The sequence below is a fragment of the Microtus pennsylvanicus genome, chromosome 3 (genome assembly GCF_037038515.1).
Source record: "Microtus pennsylvanicus isolate mMicPen1 chromosome 3, mMicPen1.hap1, whole genome shotgun sequence".
In the NCBI taxonomy this organism is placed as follows: domain Eukaryota; kingdom Metazoa; phylum Chordata; class Mammalia; order Rodentia; family Cricetidae; genus Microtus; species Microtus pennsylvanicus.
In genome coordinates this window covers 62,999,400-63,016,143 of record NC_134581.1, presented here as the reverse complement: position 1 = coordinate 63,016,143, position 16,744 = coordinate 62,999,400, and the positions used below count along the sequence as shown (strand labels likewise).

The 16,744-nt window shown below is 46.1% G+C and overlaps 1 protein-coding gene across 4 annotated transcripts in view; it reads left to right on the top strand.

Annotated features, from left to right (window-relative positions):
* The window catches only part of Edc3 (enhancer of mRNA decapping 3), a 49,256-nt gene extending 32,962 nt beyond the window's left edge, over nucleotides 1-16,294 (top strand). For all 4 annotated transcript variants that reach the window (XM_075965794.1, XM_075965797.1, XM_075965795.1 and 1 more), the window contains 4 exons: nucleotides 600-935; nucleotides 9,215-9,368; nucleotides 11,890-12,107; nucleotides 14,232-16,294. In XM_075965794.1, the coding sequence (XP_075821909.1) occupies nucleotides 600-935; nucleotides 9,215-9,368; nucleotides 11,890-12,107; nucleotides 14,232-14,566 (1,043 nt within the window). In that variant the 3' untranslated portion in view covers nucleotides 14,567-16,294. The remainder of the gene's footprint in view (nucleotides 1-599; nucleotides 936-9,214; nucleotides 9,369-11,889; nucleotides 12,108-14,231) is intronic.
* Nucleotides 16,295-16,744: the final 450 nt, after the last annotated feature.

The window sequence follows — 16,744 nt, the reverse complement described above, 5'->3', positions numbered from 1 at the left end:
CACTTGTCTTTGATAGTGCAGACATGTTTATGTATAGAAGAGATACAGTTCTGAGAAAAGAGACCATGGTAGCCAAAGACTGAAAGGCATTTCAGATGATCTGGATCTGTTGTCTGGATTCTAGCCTGCTGTGATCCAGCCTGAGAATACATGAAGTCAGAAAGGACCTTGGTGGGTGCACAGAGAATAAGAACTGAGCAGTGTCTTCCTGTGGACCATTCTTTTACTTTGGTAGCAGCAGCCATCCTGGCCTTGCCGTGGCTCTTCCACTTCTCATTTGATAAACTTCTGTTGCCTTGTTGGTGGGGCACACCTGTAATCCAAGCTGTTTGGGAGTTCAAGGCCAGTCTAGTGGGCTTATTGATGACCTCATTGACAAAGAGCTTCTGTTATCACCTCTTCCCTTACAAAAGGCAGCACTGATTAAGATTTATAAGAGTATTGTTCATTTCATGTTTAGTTATTTGAATGGTTTTTCAAATTTATTGTTCCATGTGAGATTTGTGCTCTTGCTCCTTTTTTGCTACTTAATGTGATTTAGAAATACCTTCCCCTTTATTTCCTGCACATTGATTTTGATCTTTATTTTTTTCCCTCAGGGTCGTCTAGTAGCAGGCACCCCAATCAGGCAACCCCAAAGAAAAGTGGTTTAAAAAATGGCCAAATGAAGAATAAAGATGACGAGTGCTTTGGAGATGATATTGAGGAGATCCCAGACACAGATTTTGACTTTGAGGGGAACCTGGCCCTTTTTGACAAGGCAGCTGTGTTTGAGGAGATTGACACCTATGAGAGGAGAAGTGGCACCCGTTCCCGGGGTGTCCCAAATGAACGGCCTGCTAGGTACCGCCACGATGAAAACATCCTCGAATCAGAGCCCATTGTCTACCGTAGAATCACAGTACCACACATTGTGAGCAAGGAGTTCTGCACAGGTGAGTTCTGTTGACTCCACCATGGGCTACTCTTCCTTTTGAATTTGCTTAAAACAGAAAAACCTAATTGTTTGAAAGTCAGCATCTTGCATCAGGAATTAGTGACTTGGCGGTGGTGTGATGTTATTGTCTGTTGGGGATGGTGGCTAACTTAGCTCTGAGCTGTGGTGGAGGGGCCGTTTCAATACTTGTTCCTTTATGTCCTGTATCTGGCAGACTTCGTGTTAATCTTAAGTCTGGTTTCCCTGATAAGTGTTTGCTTCACCAGAAATGTAGCTCTGTTTAGTAGTTATTGGCTGATGCACAGAGGTGAAGATGGGTAAATTTCATGTGCTAAAATTGGAGTTTCAGGAAATTACATTTGTTTGTCCTACTCCCTTTACCTTCCAGTAGCCTTGGTCATTGAGAGTTTGGTTAAAATCTCACCTAAATAGTCCCTTTGTAATCATGAAAGCCACTGGATTATAGTGTGTTTCTCTTACCTTAATGATTTCCTTTTAGGTTGATTTACTTTTTAATTTTATGTGTGGATGTTTGCTTGCATGTATGTCTACACATGTATGCAGTGCCCTTAGGGCCCAGGAGAGGGCATTAAATTCCCTTGGAACTGGAGTTACAGTCAGTTTTGAACAGCCATGTAGTTGCTGGAACTACAACTCCAGTCTTCTAGAAGAGCAGCCAGTACTCCAGCCTCTGCCTCAGCTAGTTTTAAGGGTTTTGTTTTCGACAGGGTAGCCCAGGCTGGCCTGATCTACCAGCTGCCTGTTCCTGCTGCAGCTCTCTGTGCTGCTGTCCTTGTGGCTATGCAGAGGTGGTTGGATTATGAAGTATGTGGTTTCCTGGAATTATTTAGACCACAGGAATTCCTAAACTTGGGAAGATCATGGTCTGACTTGTGGTTAAATGACTAAAAAGTAAGAGTTCATAACGAGAAAGAAAAACATTTCAGACCCCAAAGAAACTGAGAAAACATTCCTAAATAGACCAAAACAGAGGTAGTAATTTGTCTTAGTTAGGGTTTTGATTACTGTGAAGAAACACCATGATGACGGCAACTCTTAGAAAGTAAAGCATTTAATTGGAGCTGGCTCACAGTTTCAGAGGTTTAGTTCATTATCATCTTGGTGGAAAGCATGGCAGTGTGTAGGGAGACACAGGGTACTGGAGAAGGATCTGAGAGTTCTATTTAGAGCCACAGGCAGAGAATGTCCCACTGGGTCTGACTTGAGCAATTCTGAGACCTCAAAACTCACCCCCTAGTGACACACTTACTACAACAAGCTCATACCTCCCACTGCCCAGGGCACACCTTTAATCCTGGTACTTGGGGGGGCAGGTACATCTCCGGGTTTGAGTCCCTATGAGCCTGTGGGCCATTTTCACTCAAACTTCCACATCATTTTTCCTATTGGATACTGTACCTCTCCAACTTTGTTTCCATACATCTTTTATTTTTAATGACAGGAATAGACAGTTCTGTCCTCTTGAAATTATTTTCCTATACTTGCCAATAAATACACTACAAGGCACACATGCTGGCTCTTGATCAGCAACTGCTAAGCCTGTGTTGTGTAGCGGTAAGTGGCAGTCTCCTAGGGCATGGAGTAAGGGGACAAGAAGCCCAGCAGCCTCTCGCCACCTGGTTTTTCTTGTTTTCCTTAATCATGGTTAGAAATAAAGCCCTTCTGTTGTTCTAGAAATAGAGCAACAGTTGTCTCACTAAGCAGTTTCTCCTCCAGATTCAAAACACAGTCCTCAAGCAGGCGTGTACTGAGCAGTACTCAAATAGTGAAGAGCCGAACGCTTTTCAGTTCCAGATGTTAACAGCTGAGTGAGGCTGTCTGTCCAGAATGCTTGGAGAAATGATCTAGTTGACATATCTTTTTTTGTCTTGTGAATGTGGACAAGTTAAGAGAAGACTGTAGTATAAGAAGAGAAATCTGGGGCAGGGGGCTGGAGAGATGGCTCAGCAGTTAAGAGCCCTGGCTGCTCTTCCAGAGATCAATTATAAGCAACCACATGGTGGCTCACAGCCATCTCTAAAGGAATCTGCTGCCCTCTTCTGTCATAAAGGTGTGTATGCAGATAAAACACTCACACATAAAATAAATAAATTTTAAAGAAAGAAAAAAGAAGCTAAATCTAATTAGTAGCAAGCAGACTGCAGTTTCCAAAAAGTGTGGTCTGATCAATAATTTGCAGAAGTGGCCTGGAGAGCCCTCCAGTCTAGCCTTGTGTCATTCATGTTTTTAATACTAAATGCTGTCATCCTGCTCGTACCTAGAGCACTGAACGAGGAGCAACATGTTTATTACCCATTTGGTGGTAGCTTTGGCTTTAGAGTTCTAACAGCTTGCTGCTGATATCCTGTATGTTCATGCTAAGTGGTGCCAACAGCACACAGGCACTTATTTGGGAATTGCACATACTCCCCTTAGCACTCTTCTTTGCCAGCAGAGAGGGAGGAGGTGTGAGCACCTGAGTGCATGTTTCTGTGCATGAGCACGTGCTTATTGTAAGAGGTCGGTTGTTCAGGAATCAACTAAATTTGGTTCCGTGTTTATGTTTAACTCAAATTTCTCTGGAAAGCCTTTTCTGGTCCTTTGGCATGGCTGATTTTTCTACAGTGACAGGTTGTAAGACAGTCTAACTTGGGCCTTAGGCCTACCCTGTAAGATAATAATGTTCAGCAGTTACCCCCGAATGGGTTAGGATATCTCTGGGTCTGGACTTGCGAGCTAAGAACTCTCTGGAAACAAATGGTTTGCATGTGTGTATGTGAGTGTACCACATACAGTGAAAAAGTCCCCAGAGAATACTGGCAAGTGCCAGAGAACAGTTTTTGCTCAAATTTTATAATATTCTAAAATGCATACTTAGGACCATTGGGTCTCACAAGACACTGTGCTTAGGCTGGGAAGATTGCTCAGTCAGTAGAGTGCTTACTGTGTAAGCACGGGAATCTAATCTGAGTTTGGTAGCACAGTACCCACATAAACACAGGGTGTGGCAGGACATGCCTTATTCCCAGTGCTGGGGAGGTGGAAACAGGAGGATGGATTCCTGGAGCTTTCTAGGGAGCCAGTGTATCTGGGTCTTTTCTAGACCTGGTCTTAAAGAGTAAGATAGTGAATGAGGGCGACACCCATTGTTAACTTCTGGCCTCGATATGCATACCCACAAGCACACAAACACCAGGGGAAAAAACTGCTGTGCTTATTGTAACCTGCTCTTAAGAATGTAATGGAAGCCAGGCGTGGTGGCACACACCCTTAATCCCAGCAATAGAGAGGCGGAGGCAGGTGTATCCCTGAGCTTGAAGTCAGCCTGGCATACAAAGCAGTTCCAGGACAGTCAGGGCTACATAGAGGAAGCCTGTCTCGAAAAAGCAAAAGCAGAAGTAAAAGAATGTAGTAGAAAGAGCTGTGTGCAGACCAGCTTAGCAGTCAGGAGCCTGACTTGGATGCTTACTCAGCATGGGGATAGGAATGGGGAGTAAGAGATGGAAAGATCCCCGTGTGCGGTGCTGACAGTGTGTGTGCTAGATGTTGAAAAGCGGGCGAGCGAGAGCCTGAACAGAAGCTCATGGGCAGGATTTTCTAGGCTGAGAAGAAGAGGATGTTTATTAGAAAATGAGGCTTAACTTTACAGAGAGCTGTGCATAGTTTTGTGATTTGAGTTGTCTGCCCCTCTTTTCTTCTGTATTGCTTTGTGGATGAAGCTGTAGAAAGCAAAAGGTATAGTTGCCACTCTGGAGGACAGAGAGTGAGAAAGTGGTTGTGAGTTTCATTGAGAAGGATCTTGAATTATAAGGCCAGTAGGAAGCTAATGAGTCTGTTCCTTATCTGATGTCTGCTTATGTGAGTTTGATCTCCAGAACCCACATAATGGTAAGAACAGACTCCCACAAGATTTCTTCACCATTGCATGTGTGCACAAATAAATAAGTATATATAATGAAATGTTTTAAAGTAAAGATTGAGAAAAACTAATGCGGTGAGAGGGCAGATGAGAGTCTAAGGTATTTAGGGCTGTTGGAGTAGAGACAGGAAGTGAAGAGTGTACTGAGGCCTGACAGAGGTGGTGCGTGTGTGTGAGGGAAAGGCTGTGAGATAGATGCAGCCAGGATAAAGGCTTGTTGCCAGGATGTATGTTGTTGCATATCTCTAGGCTTCTCTTAACAATCCCTCCTGATGCGACATTGCATTTTGTGGTAGATCTCGTATAGATCTGCAGGGGCTACTTATACATTGCTAGTCTGAAGGTGCTAATTTGCAGGTGGTTTTGAACCACAGAAAGTATGCTACCTCCTCCCAGAGCCTCCATTTTGGGACTGCCACAGAATAGACTCAGTTTATAGACCTAGAGAAATCTCATGCCCATCAGTGGAGCTGTGCTCCTTGTTCATGAGACATAGGGCACAGGACCTTTCCTACTAAAGGACCACATTTGTGTGAAGATGGTGCTACATGGAGAGGCACTTTGTTGTAAGAGTCTGGTTAGACAGGAGAAAGGCTAGACCTGGATGGATGAGAGGGGAAGCTTGAATGTGGTGCTTCCAGATTGGGGCATGGAGAATATGAGGATGTGTGTAGTCTATAAGGAGAGAAAGACCTGAAGTGGTGTAGATTGGAATGGGGAATGCATAAGTGATAGTGTGATATGATATGTGATATGAAAGGACAGATATTTGCAATACTGGGCCCCTGGGTCCTGAGAGACAACCCAGCCCCACGCTGTGGAAATAAGCAATGCAAGGAGGAGCCCCCTTTCCGTTCATGCAGTCTGTGCTTGTTGGTTTTCCTTGATATCTAGAGGTTAATGGGAGCCTTGTGAATGTTCTGCCTGTCACAGATTGCATAGTTATATCCCCCTTTCTTACTTCAGTACAGCTGTAAAATGCATACTAATATCCAGAGAAACCCAGAAACCAATCTACTGCCTTGATTCTCAAACAATAAAGATCCACCTTCCAACCCAAACATAATTATTAGACTTGGATCATGTTCAGAATGCCAGTGTTATTGTTCGCAGTATACACGCTATGTTCTTGCTTCATTTCCTTTGGAGCTTATTTTATTCCCCCTGACTGTTTTTGATAAGCAAGTTCAGCTTCTTGAACTTTCTTTATAATGTTTAAAAGGGATATTATGTGATTCTCATGTGTTCCTTTTGGAGAAGCAAACAGTAGGCTCTCGTAAAGTCCCCAGCGTATGACTTCAGGCAAAGAGGATTCTAGCCTCTCTCGCTCTAGGTTATAGAAATATGCAGCCCATCAGCACAGCCCATCCTGTCTGCACAGACCAGAGGAGATGGTAGGAGATTCAGTTTCCAGCTCTAGTAGTAGCTTCTAGCTAGAGTGGGGAGTGCTTGTTTCCCCAATCTCTAGAATTTTATTCATATTCTTCAGGGCTATGAGGCGAGAATGGGCTGAAAATGGATCAACTTGTTCCCAGAGAGATTCCTGTCTGTGTACAACACAAGAGCCAGACTTGGAAAACTTGATTTGTAGGGTAGCAGACTCCGTTATAAACCCAACAGCACCAGTTCGGGTAGACAGGTGAAGGAGGCAGGCTGAGGGAAAGCTCTACTCTGCATGGCTTTGCAGGGAAGGAGGCTTTTGAAGTACATAGGTGTACGACTGTATGACTAGTCCTGACAGGTTTGGAGTACGACAGCTCAGGAGGCTTGGAAACTCAGCCTCTCAGGGCTTCACCAGGGAGCTCTACAAATATGTGCCTGTCTAAAGTGGGCCATAAAAATATGGCTGTTTTAGTCGTGTTTTGATGTATAAGGTCAGACTGCACCCTCAGCCTTAGTGCCTGGAATACCAGTGACTTAAATTTTAGAGAGGGGTAGGAAGAGAGTTGGTGCTTGAAAGGTGCTGTTGGTCATCTCTGCCCATAACAGAAATGGGTTGGGCAGGTAGAAGCACTCAACTGATAATTTATTTTGACAAATGTTAGGCACTTTTCATTATGCTTTTCCTGTATTAAACTGTGTTGGTCTGCCTTCACTTGAGGAGATGCAGACCTGACTGCTGTAGAATTGGGCTTTCTGCTTGGTTCCTACTGCTAAAACATACAAAAGCCTCCTTTTGTCTGGTTTGAGTAATCTACACAGTCAGGACTGGATTCATGATAGAAGTAAAAGAAATTTCTCAATGGACAATGACAGCACACCTTTAATCCCATTTTCAGGAGGCAGTTTCTCTGTGAGTTCAAAGCCAGTCTGGCCTACAGAGTGAGTTCTGTGACAGCCAGGACCACACAGAGAAGCTCTGTCTCGAAAAAGAAAGAAAAAAAGGAAGGAAGGAAGGAAAGAAAGAAAAAGAAATTTCTCTAGAGATGACCAGCGGGGCAGGGAAGTTTTTCTAAGCAGATCCACAAGAAAACTTCTGTTTTTAGACCAGATCATAAATAGCATGAGGTTTGTATCTATACATTTGACCAGTTGGTGAGACCTTACCTGTCTTGACGATGGAGATGCAACAAGCTAACACGCTCCGGAAACCATGGCTACTGATTTAAAACGGTCACCTCGCTGCTTGGAGTTCACAGTCCAATGTAATTGAGGATACAGGATCTAAAATGCCAGACACAGCCAGTAGGCAATCCTCTGATGACTTGCTAGAGCTTGTTTTGTTGTTGGTTTTGTCTTTTAAGCATTTGTGAGTGTTTTGCCTGCATGTATGTGTGTGCCATGTGTATACAATACACACCGAAGCCAGAACGAGTGTCCGGTGCCCTGGAACTGGAGTTTACAGATGGTTGTGAGCTGTCGTGTGGCTATTGGTCTCAGACCTGAATCTTCAGAAAGAGTAGCCAATGCTCTTAGCCTCTGAGCTGGCTCTCAAGCCTAGAGCCCATGTTTGTTTCTTCAGACAGGGAAGCTAAATAGTCTTTGGCAGTAGGTCTGATCCTCTGGGGCCAGTCCAGCTTTGGCATTTGTAATACGGCATTAAAGCAAGGGCTTCAGATCACCAATTTTTACTTTGGTATTTCTTGCTTGCTTGGTTTCCTGCTTTCTGAAGTGTCACTGGTCTGAAGATACTGATGTATGTATGTGGGTACACCACATAAACTTTTCCAAGTATACTAGCTGCAAGGGAATTGTTAGAATTTTGTTTCTGGGGAATGAAACAAAATGTTCATTTAAGTAGCTTGACAGTTGTTTTGCTGTGGCCAGAAGGTTGGGTAGTATGTAAATAGGGGAAAAATGACATTTGAGAAAACAAGTTGCTGTCTAAATTTCCTTAAGCTAAGAGGAAGAACTAAGTGGAAGAAAGAAATAAGAGGAAGCAGAGAGCAAATGGGTAGAACTTCCTGCCAAGAAATTGATGAGAATAGCAGTGTTCAGAAAGGTCAAAGGGCATTATTGTCTGTTCCAATTCTTGGGAAAGAGGAGCAGCCTATTTATGAAGAAAACTACAGTCCAGGGTGACTTTCCCCCACTTTGGGGAAAGTGTGCTGTCTTTATTGTGATGGATTGCTGTGGCACCTGTGCACAGTGATCTGAAGCCGAGTGCCTTCAGGGAGGGCAAAGTCCTCCTTGCTTTGTGTTGATCTGCATCAGTTCCTTCTGTTGTGGTGACCACAACCATAAAATTATTTTTGGTGCTACTTCATAATTGTAATTTTGTTACTATTATGAAGCGTAATATAAAAATCTGTTGTCCGATGGTCGTAGGTGACCCCTGTGAAAGGGTCATTTGAACCATGGGTTGAGAACACTGATCTAGACCAAATTGTGTATAAGTTGTCATTTACTCTTCAAGCATGCCTTCTCTTCAGGGAGGAGAATGGGTCAGGTGAGGATTGGTCTTCTTTTTTCAAACAGGCTCTCTACATAGCCGTGACTGTCCTGGAACTCACTAGTAGACCAGGCTTCCCTCAAACTCATATCTGACTGCCTCTGCCTCTAGAATGCTGAGATTAAAGGCATGCTTCAGCATGCCTTGCAAGGCTGAGTCTTAAAAAGTTGACATTTGGCCTAGAATACAGCTCATTTGGTAGAGTTTTTGCCTAGCACACACAAAGTTCTGGGTTCAGTTCTCAATACTGAATAAATTGGCTGTGGCTGTGTTCACTTTTAATTTCAGCATTTCGGAGGTGGAAAAGGGATTTGGAGTTCAAAGTCATCCTTAGCTACATAGTAAGTTTTAAGCCTGGGCTACATGAGAGACCCTGTCTCAGAATCTGCATAGAATGCCTACATTTTTTTTAAAGCCTGGTTTCTTGTAATAATTTTCCCTTGCTTCTTGCCTCTTTTAACTACAGACTCTGGCCTGGTGGTCCCAAGTGTCTCCTATGAGCTACATAAAAAACTGTTATCTGTGGCTGAGAAGCATGGGCTGACCCTAGAGCGGAGACTTGAGATGACCGGTGTGTGTGCCAGTCAGATGGCACTGACTCTCCTCGGAGGACCCAACAGGTAAGTGACCCTGCTGAGTGTGGGCTGATGTCCTGCCTGGTCAGCCCACAGCACCTCACATGCACATAGGGCCTATCTCCTGTGAGCCTCCCTTATGCCACGTCTCCGTTTGCCTCTCTCCTACCCATCTCCTGGAAGTCCTTACCCTCCCTTCCTTGCTGACAGCAGCTGTCTGGGCTTTTGAGCTCCCTATTGATTGTCAGGCCTGACTTCGAAAGACCTTGCAGAGATCTGGGCTTCGACACTCAGCCTTTTACTAGGAAGCGCATCAGTTTTGAGCACCATACCTGAAACTTCTAGAAACACCCTAAAAGCCTATCAGAGGAGATAGTTCCTGCCTGCCCAAGGTCATTGTTAGAAGCAGAGCATGGTCTCACCAGTGGGTATGTGCAAGACCGTGTGTTTGACACCGCACACACCAGTGACAAACACAGCACACTCTCCTCCCGCCCTCTTGTAGCCTGGGTAGTCTGGAGGACATGCACTGAGTCAGTCGCTGTGGTGACGGGAGCAGAGAGGAGTGTCTAGGACGTCTCCATCTGTGCTTGGCTGCAGTGTCTCCTGGCTCTGAAGCAGTCTCAACAAAAGCAAGTTTGATCCGGGATGGATGGATTTCACTCTGGCCCCTACTTGTTTGTTGCCTTGTAAAGTTAGGAGTATTTGTTTCCCCTTGTGCTTTGCTTGGGCCTGTTCTTTGCTGTACAGGGTCTCTGATGTTCCTGTATAGGAAGAAGACTCCCCAAGGAGGGATAGCTTGTTGCACACACTATGCTCAGAGTAGCCACTCGGGTAGGTCGTGGAATGAGTTCCTTGGGGAGAAGGGTTTTGGAGCCGCCTGGAAACCGTAGCATGGGCATGCTATGCGTGTCCTCACCAGTGCACTCTTCTCCAGCTAGCTTTTTCTGAGCTTTCAGGAGACCCATCTGTGTCCTTTGTAGCAGTCGTCAATAGGCCTTTGGGAGCCAGACGCTGTTTCTGCCTGTGTGCACTGTGTGTGTCAAGTGCTGTTTTCCACAACGGAATCTTATGTGCTGCTCAGAGGTTCACACTAAAGAGAAATATTACAGCCCCATGATTTAAGAGGAGCAAATTATGGCTCAGAGCTTGAAGGACTGCCCAGGTAACACTGCTGGTGTACTGGGCGCCAGATCTCCACTCTGTAGAGGTGCTGTGGGTGCTAGACACCTGTCACTTTCTTCTTGGTGAAGGCTTATGATGGGTGAGGGAAAGCCCGTTGGAGAAGCAGCCCCTGTGAGTCAGGTGCCAGCACCCTGCAGTTTCTGTCTGAAGGAAGAAGTAGTCTGTTTCCTCTAGAGCAGTGCTTCTCAGTCTTCCTAATGCTGCAGCCCTTCAGTACAGTTCCTCATGTTGACCATAATAAAATCATTTTTGTTGCTATTTTTTTTTAAGAGTTCAAGTCTTATCACTGCTTTTTCATAGCTATAATTTTGCTGCTGTTAAGAATCGTAATGTAAATCTCTGATATATGACCCCTGTGAAGGGTTGTGGGGTTGTGTAGCCCTCAAAGGGGTCATGGCCCATGTGTTGAGAACCACTGCTCTAGAGGCAGAGATAATGGGGTAGTGACTAACTTGGTGTCTGTGGAGACGATGATACTAAGTTCTCCCAAGAGCCTTTGGGAAGGGAAGTTTGTCTTGATGATTCCTATCCTCTTCCTCCCTGTGGGGGATGGGATTGGCACTGCTCCACCCCTAAGTCTTGCAGTTTCCCTCTCCTCTACCTTCTGCCTTTGATATGGGCCCCTCCGGGGCTGATCTGAGCCAGTGGCATGACAGCTTTGACTAGCAGGAAGACAAGTGGCTGCCTTCTGCAAGGCAGGTCCTTCCCTGGTGCCTGGTCTCAGTTGAGATGCCTGTGTTGGGGAGTGCTTTTCATCCATTTGCTCACACAGCCCCCTCGGAAATACTAGAAGTCATCCACAGCATTGCCCTCCTCAGATTATTGGCACCTGAAAGCAGACGCGGATTGGCAAATAATCAAGGACAGTAGGGTCAAGAAAGGGAAAACAACTAGCATGAGTCAGGGCATCCCCACAGAGCTGAGAGCCTTGTCTCAACTAAAAGAAAAGGTTGCCAGAGTCTGGAAAGTAAAGGACTGTTTGCTCAGAGGCCATAGTTTGAGCACAGGCAGGAAAGAGCCTTACAACTCCACGGAAGAATGAGGAACCTGACCTTGTTGGTCTGGGGGTAAGAGATGGAGCAATTCTGTCACGTGGAGTTTTGGATCTAACGGTTCACATGAAGACATCCTTGGGTCAGAACAGGGTTTTATGCTACTTGTTCTGGGTGAACTCCTAGTGGGAAGAACAAGCAGTGAGGGCCACACTACAGGCCTGTTAGATTTGTAGTGGACTTGGGTTTCTCTGGGACCTAGGACTTGGTCAACAGTGGAGAGTGGGAGTGGGGTGCCCCTGAGAGCAACAGTTACCTGTTTCTGTGTTGAGGACTTAAGGGATTGGCCAGTCTGTGTCCACAAACTGTTTCTTCACTTTGTGTTCTAGGTTGAATCCTAAGAATGTCCACCAGAGGCCTACAGTTGCCTTGCTGTGTGGGCCCCATGTGAAGGGGGCTCAGGGTATCAGTTGTGGGAGGCACCTAGCCAACCATGATGTGCAAGTCATCCTCTTCCTGCCCAACTTTGTCAAGATGCTGGAGTCTATCACCAATGAACTGTCTCTCTTCAGCAAGACCCAAGGTCAACAAGTGTCTAGCCTAAGAGGTGAGCATTAGTATTGGAGGGTAGCTCTTTCTGTGTCAAGACCTAGGTTCACCAAAAAAAAAAGTGCCCAAAAATTGGGCAAGGTTTTCTGCTTCCTTGGTAGCGTGACAGTCTGGTGGTGCCATCTGGTGGTGCTAAGTAGAAAAGCATGACATGGGTGGAATTTTCTGCTTTAGTTCAGAATGATGGTGGCCCACACGTAAAATCTTAGCACTCAGGACATGGGGACAGGAGGTTCTTGAGTTTGAGGCCAGCCAGGACTACATAGTGAGACTCCATCTGGGGGAAATACATGTGTGTGTGTGCATGCACATATGCGCACGCAGTGCTCTGCTTCTAAGGGCTCGCTCTTTAACTCACCTAGAGGAAACAGCCTCGGCCCTACCCTTTTCCTACCAGATACCCACTAACTCATTCCATAAATATATATGGGACAAGTACTTTTCCCAGTTATGGGAATAAACATGGCAATGATTTTTAAATCCATTTACCGAGCTGGATGCAGCTTTAGTCCTAGATTCAGTCCACATGGCAGCCCAAAACCCTATGTAGCTCCAGTTCTAGGGTATCTAACAGTCTTCTCCTGGCCTCCACACAAGTGGTTCATATTCATACTAAAATAATAGATCAGAGAGAGAGAGAGAGAGAATGAGAATATACTCTAAATGTTTTGGCCTGAGTCCCTGCCTCAGAAGTGGAACTTGACAGAGAAAGAACACCTCAGGTTAGATGTTAGTAAAGTGTTCAGGGGTTGGGACTGATGCTGCCAAGCAGGAAATTTTATGACTCTGTAGTAAAAGGAAGGGTCCAGCCTGGAGTTTCAGGTATTGAAGGATATGGAAGCTGAAAATAGCCAGGAAAAGGGAAGAAGGACAGAGGACTGAGTTCTTTGTTTCTGAAGTTACGGAGATGGGCAGGAGCGGTCAGGGAGGGAAAGGGAGGTGCAGTGGTCTGTGTAGCTGAAAGCCAGGTGGAGGAAGGAATTCTAAATTAATTCATGGGAAGACTGAGAATTAGATTTGGCAGTGTGGAGGCTAGGGATATTTAGAAAGCGCAGTTTTGGTGTAGGAACAGTGTCTCAGATTTAAGAGATAACAGGGTAAGAGCTGGAGGAAAGATGGTCCAAGAGGGAACGACCTTGCTAGAGGCCACATGGCAAGTCAGGAGGAGCCTAGACCAGAACCACAGGCTTCTGTGTACACACAGAGGGTTCCATTCTTAATCTTTCGAGCCATTCATGGCCCACAGGAACTTTATAGTGGTGCGGTTTGAGGAGGGAAGCTGTGAATCTCTAATTGAGCAATGCTATTAACTATAGGCTGAGTACGAGGATGAATTACAATTCCTGATGCAGTGCCAGGTTCCAGCCAGTCCTCCTTCTAGCTGTCTAAAAAGCTTCCTATGGCAGATGCTTCAGGAGGCTGTCAGGTTGATTTCTTAGGTAATCCACGATTTGCATACATGTTGAGACTTCCTGTTCTTACACTGTTACAGAGGTCTACAGCCTAATCAAGAGCAGAGGCATTTTTTTAACATTGCTATTACATTTTACTAAAGTTTGTGTGTATGTGTGCACATGCTGTGGCATGTGTGTGGTCTAGAGGAAAACTTAGAGGAGTCGGTTCTCTCTTCCACCATGTGGGTCCTGAGGTGGGGGCAAACTCAGGTCATGGGGCTTGACTGCAAGTGCTTTCATCAAGCACTGAGCCATCTCACTGGCTGACAGAGAAGCCCTTTTTTTTAAGTGCTGGGAGAACAGAGATCATTTTTCCCTGTTACTAAGTTAGGGTTGAGTAGAGGATCCCTTTGTATAAGGAATTCCCAGAGAAGGGTAGGCTGGCTGGAGTGGGATGCACAGACCAGCCTTTTGCGTATAAACACCTACTGCCAACTAGACAGACAATGGACCAGAGAGCATCTCTGAACTTGTAGCGTCTGCAGGGTTAGTCAGATAGAAAGCCCTATCTGCAAGGCAGAGGTGGTGAGGGCCTCATGCTCTGGCCTTTGGAGAGGCTAGTATTAGAGTTAGTGCCACCTCAAACACCAGATCTCATGGAGCCATAAACCCTGGTCCAGCCTGCTGTCTGCTCCAGGAATGTTCAGTTGCATTCTTTCCATCTACAGATCTCCCTACTAGCCCTGTGGACCTGGTTATCAACTGCCTGGATTGCCCCGAGAACGCCTTCCTGCGGGATCAGCCCTGGTACAAGGCAGCTGTGGCCTGGGCCAACCAGAACCGGGCACCAGTGCTCAGCATAGACCCTCCGGTGCATGAAGTGGAACAGGGCATCGATGCCAAATGGTCCCTGGCACTGGGCCTGCCTCTGCCACTGGGGGAGCACGCAGGCCGAGTCTATTTGTGTGACATTGGCATTCCCCAGCAGGTCTTCCAGGAGGTTGGCATCAACTACCATTCACCCTTTGGCTGCAAGTTTGTCATTCCCCTGCACTCTGCATAGAGGGCTCTTGGCAGCTGGACCCTATATTCCCCTGCACTTCTGCTGCCAAACCCAACAAAGGACGCCTTAAGGATGTGAAGCTTTGTGGACCTTATAGATTCTCTTTTGGGTTTGTTTCTTATATGAAAGAACACAAACATACTTAAAACTTGCCTGCCACCTCCCCTTAATCAGGGAAGGCTTTCCCACTGGCATGCATGTCAGGGACAGACTAGTGGCTCCAGGCATCTTTTCTATCCTACCATGCCTCCATTCAAGTGGGGCTTTGTTTACAGACATAGGCAGCTCTAAGACTGTTTCAGGTTTACAGCCACTGGGCATGGGCTGGCACCTTGTGGGGTTGGCCAGGGCCTATTGGAGCCTCACCCACCTCATTTCAGAAGGCTTTCTCCTTTCCATGCGTCCTCTGGCCCTGCAGCCAGCCAGCTCACCTTTACTCTAATCATGTAGATTAGGCTGCTATCAGGCAGCTATCCAGAAGGCAGACCTGTGATCTCCTAGGTCCTGAGAGTGCTGTCTCTGCCTTCCCCCCGTGCCACCCAAGTTTTTTTAGAAGCTTTGGACCTCCTGAAATGTTCCAGTTTTATGTTGGAACTTTTCCTGGGGAGTGTATCGGGATGATGACTGTGATGAGATTCTAGGCTGGCTGCTTTGCTGTCATCTTTAACAGAGGGTTTGTGCCTGTCAGGCTACAGTGCCCACACCTCCTAGTTGGGAGCCAGATGTTCAGGATGCAGCTTTTCAGTACTGGGGAACCCTGGGGAGTTTGGTGCTGAGCCAGAGGAGGCTCCTTGGTGCTTCAGTTCTAGGCCGTCATCACTTCCTACCTCCTCCTTACCCATAAATAGTATTCCTTGATTCCCCTTCTGCCTGCCTCTGGAAATGCCCCCTCCCCCCATGCCATGGCTTCACTCTTATGTCTGGGCTTTAATCCTTTATAGTTGCCCTCCCCTATGTGCAGACTTGGGACTAGAGGTCTTTCTCAAACATGGCCAAACATGAGCCCAGTTCTGGATGACCTTGCTGATGGGGCTCAACCATGGGAACATCACATTGCTCAGATCCTAGGGCATTATCCTCGGGATCTTCCTGGATTTGGGCCCTACAGGCTAGTAGGATAGGACCATGCCTGGAGCCTTAGCAGGGACCTTTACAAAGGACTTGTATTTTGAAGCTCTTCCCCCTCCACGGTTCTTTCTGTTGTGCCCATCACTGGTGGGCATAGGCAGACATGCAGATGGGCTTACTACCCTGATATTGTAGATTTCAGGCTATCTCTTTTTTTGTAGGAACTTGGCCCCAACAGATGAGAATAGCCTTTCCTTTCCCTCCATCTTTTCTCTCAAGTTATTTCCAGCGGCAGGAAAGGACTGGGAGCCTCAGCTGCACACTTCAAGGAAGACTTTATAACTTTCAAGCTAGGCCTCTTCTCTGAATGCAGGGTTACAGTTGGGACAGCAGGCAGCCACTACAGGTTACTAGACACATACAAAGTATGTGAAGATGGCTAGCATCAGGTAGTTATGGTGACCCTGGAGGTGGTAAGACTTTGAGAAGCCTCTTTTTCCCTGCCCTTGGCCTGAACCCCCACTTGAGTTACTGAAACTTTTTGGAAGTCCCTGCCCAGTGGCTGGTTTCAGACAAGTGGTCATATCTGTCAGTAACTCATGCAGCTCTTGGGAAACCCAACGCCAGCACTACAATAAAGTGAGTTCTGTGCTGTCTCAACTGCTTTGTAGAGTGTGAAGTGCTGCTTCCCCAAATCTTAGGAGCCTACCCTGATCACCATGATTGCTGGGCATGTACAGGCTAGCTATAGTGTGCTGTGTCTACCCTTGGGACTGAAAGATCCAAGAGCCTTCTAGGTCTGGCAAGTCTGCCGCCTCATTGCCATCCTGCTGCCAAAAGTGCTCTACTTAAAACCCTAGAGCAGTGGCTCTCAACCTTTCAAATGTTAACCCTTTAATATGGGGTTCCTCATATCGATGAGCCCCAACCATAAAATTATTTTAGTTACTACTTCATAACAGTTTGCTATTGGTGAATCATAATGGAAATATCTGTGTTTCCTGATGGCCTTAGGTGACTTGTGTGAAAGAGTTGTTGAGCCCCAAGGTTGAGAACTGCTGCCCTAGAAGATGTTCCAGCTTACTCATTGGCTTGCCTTTCTGTGTCTGG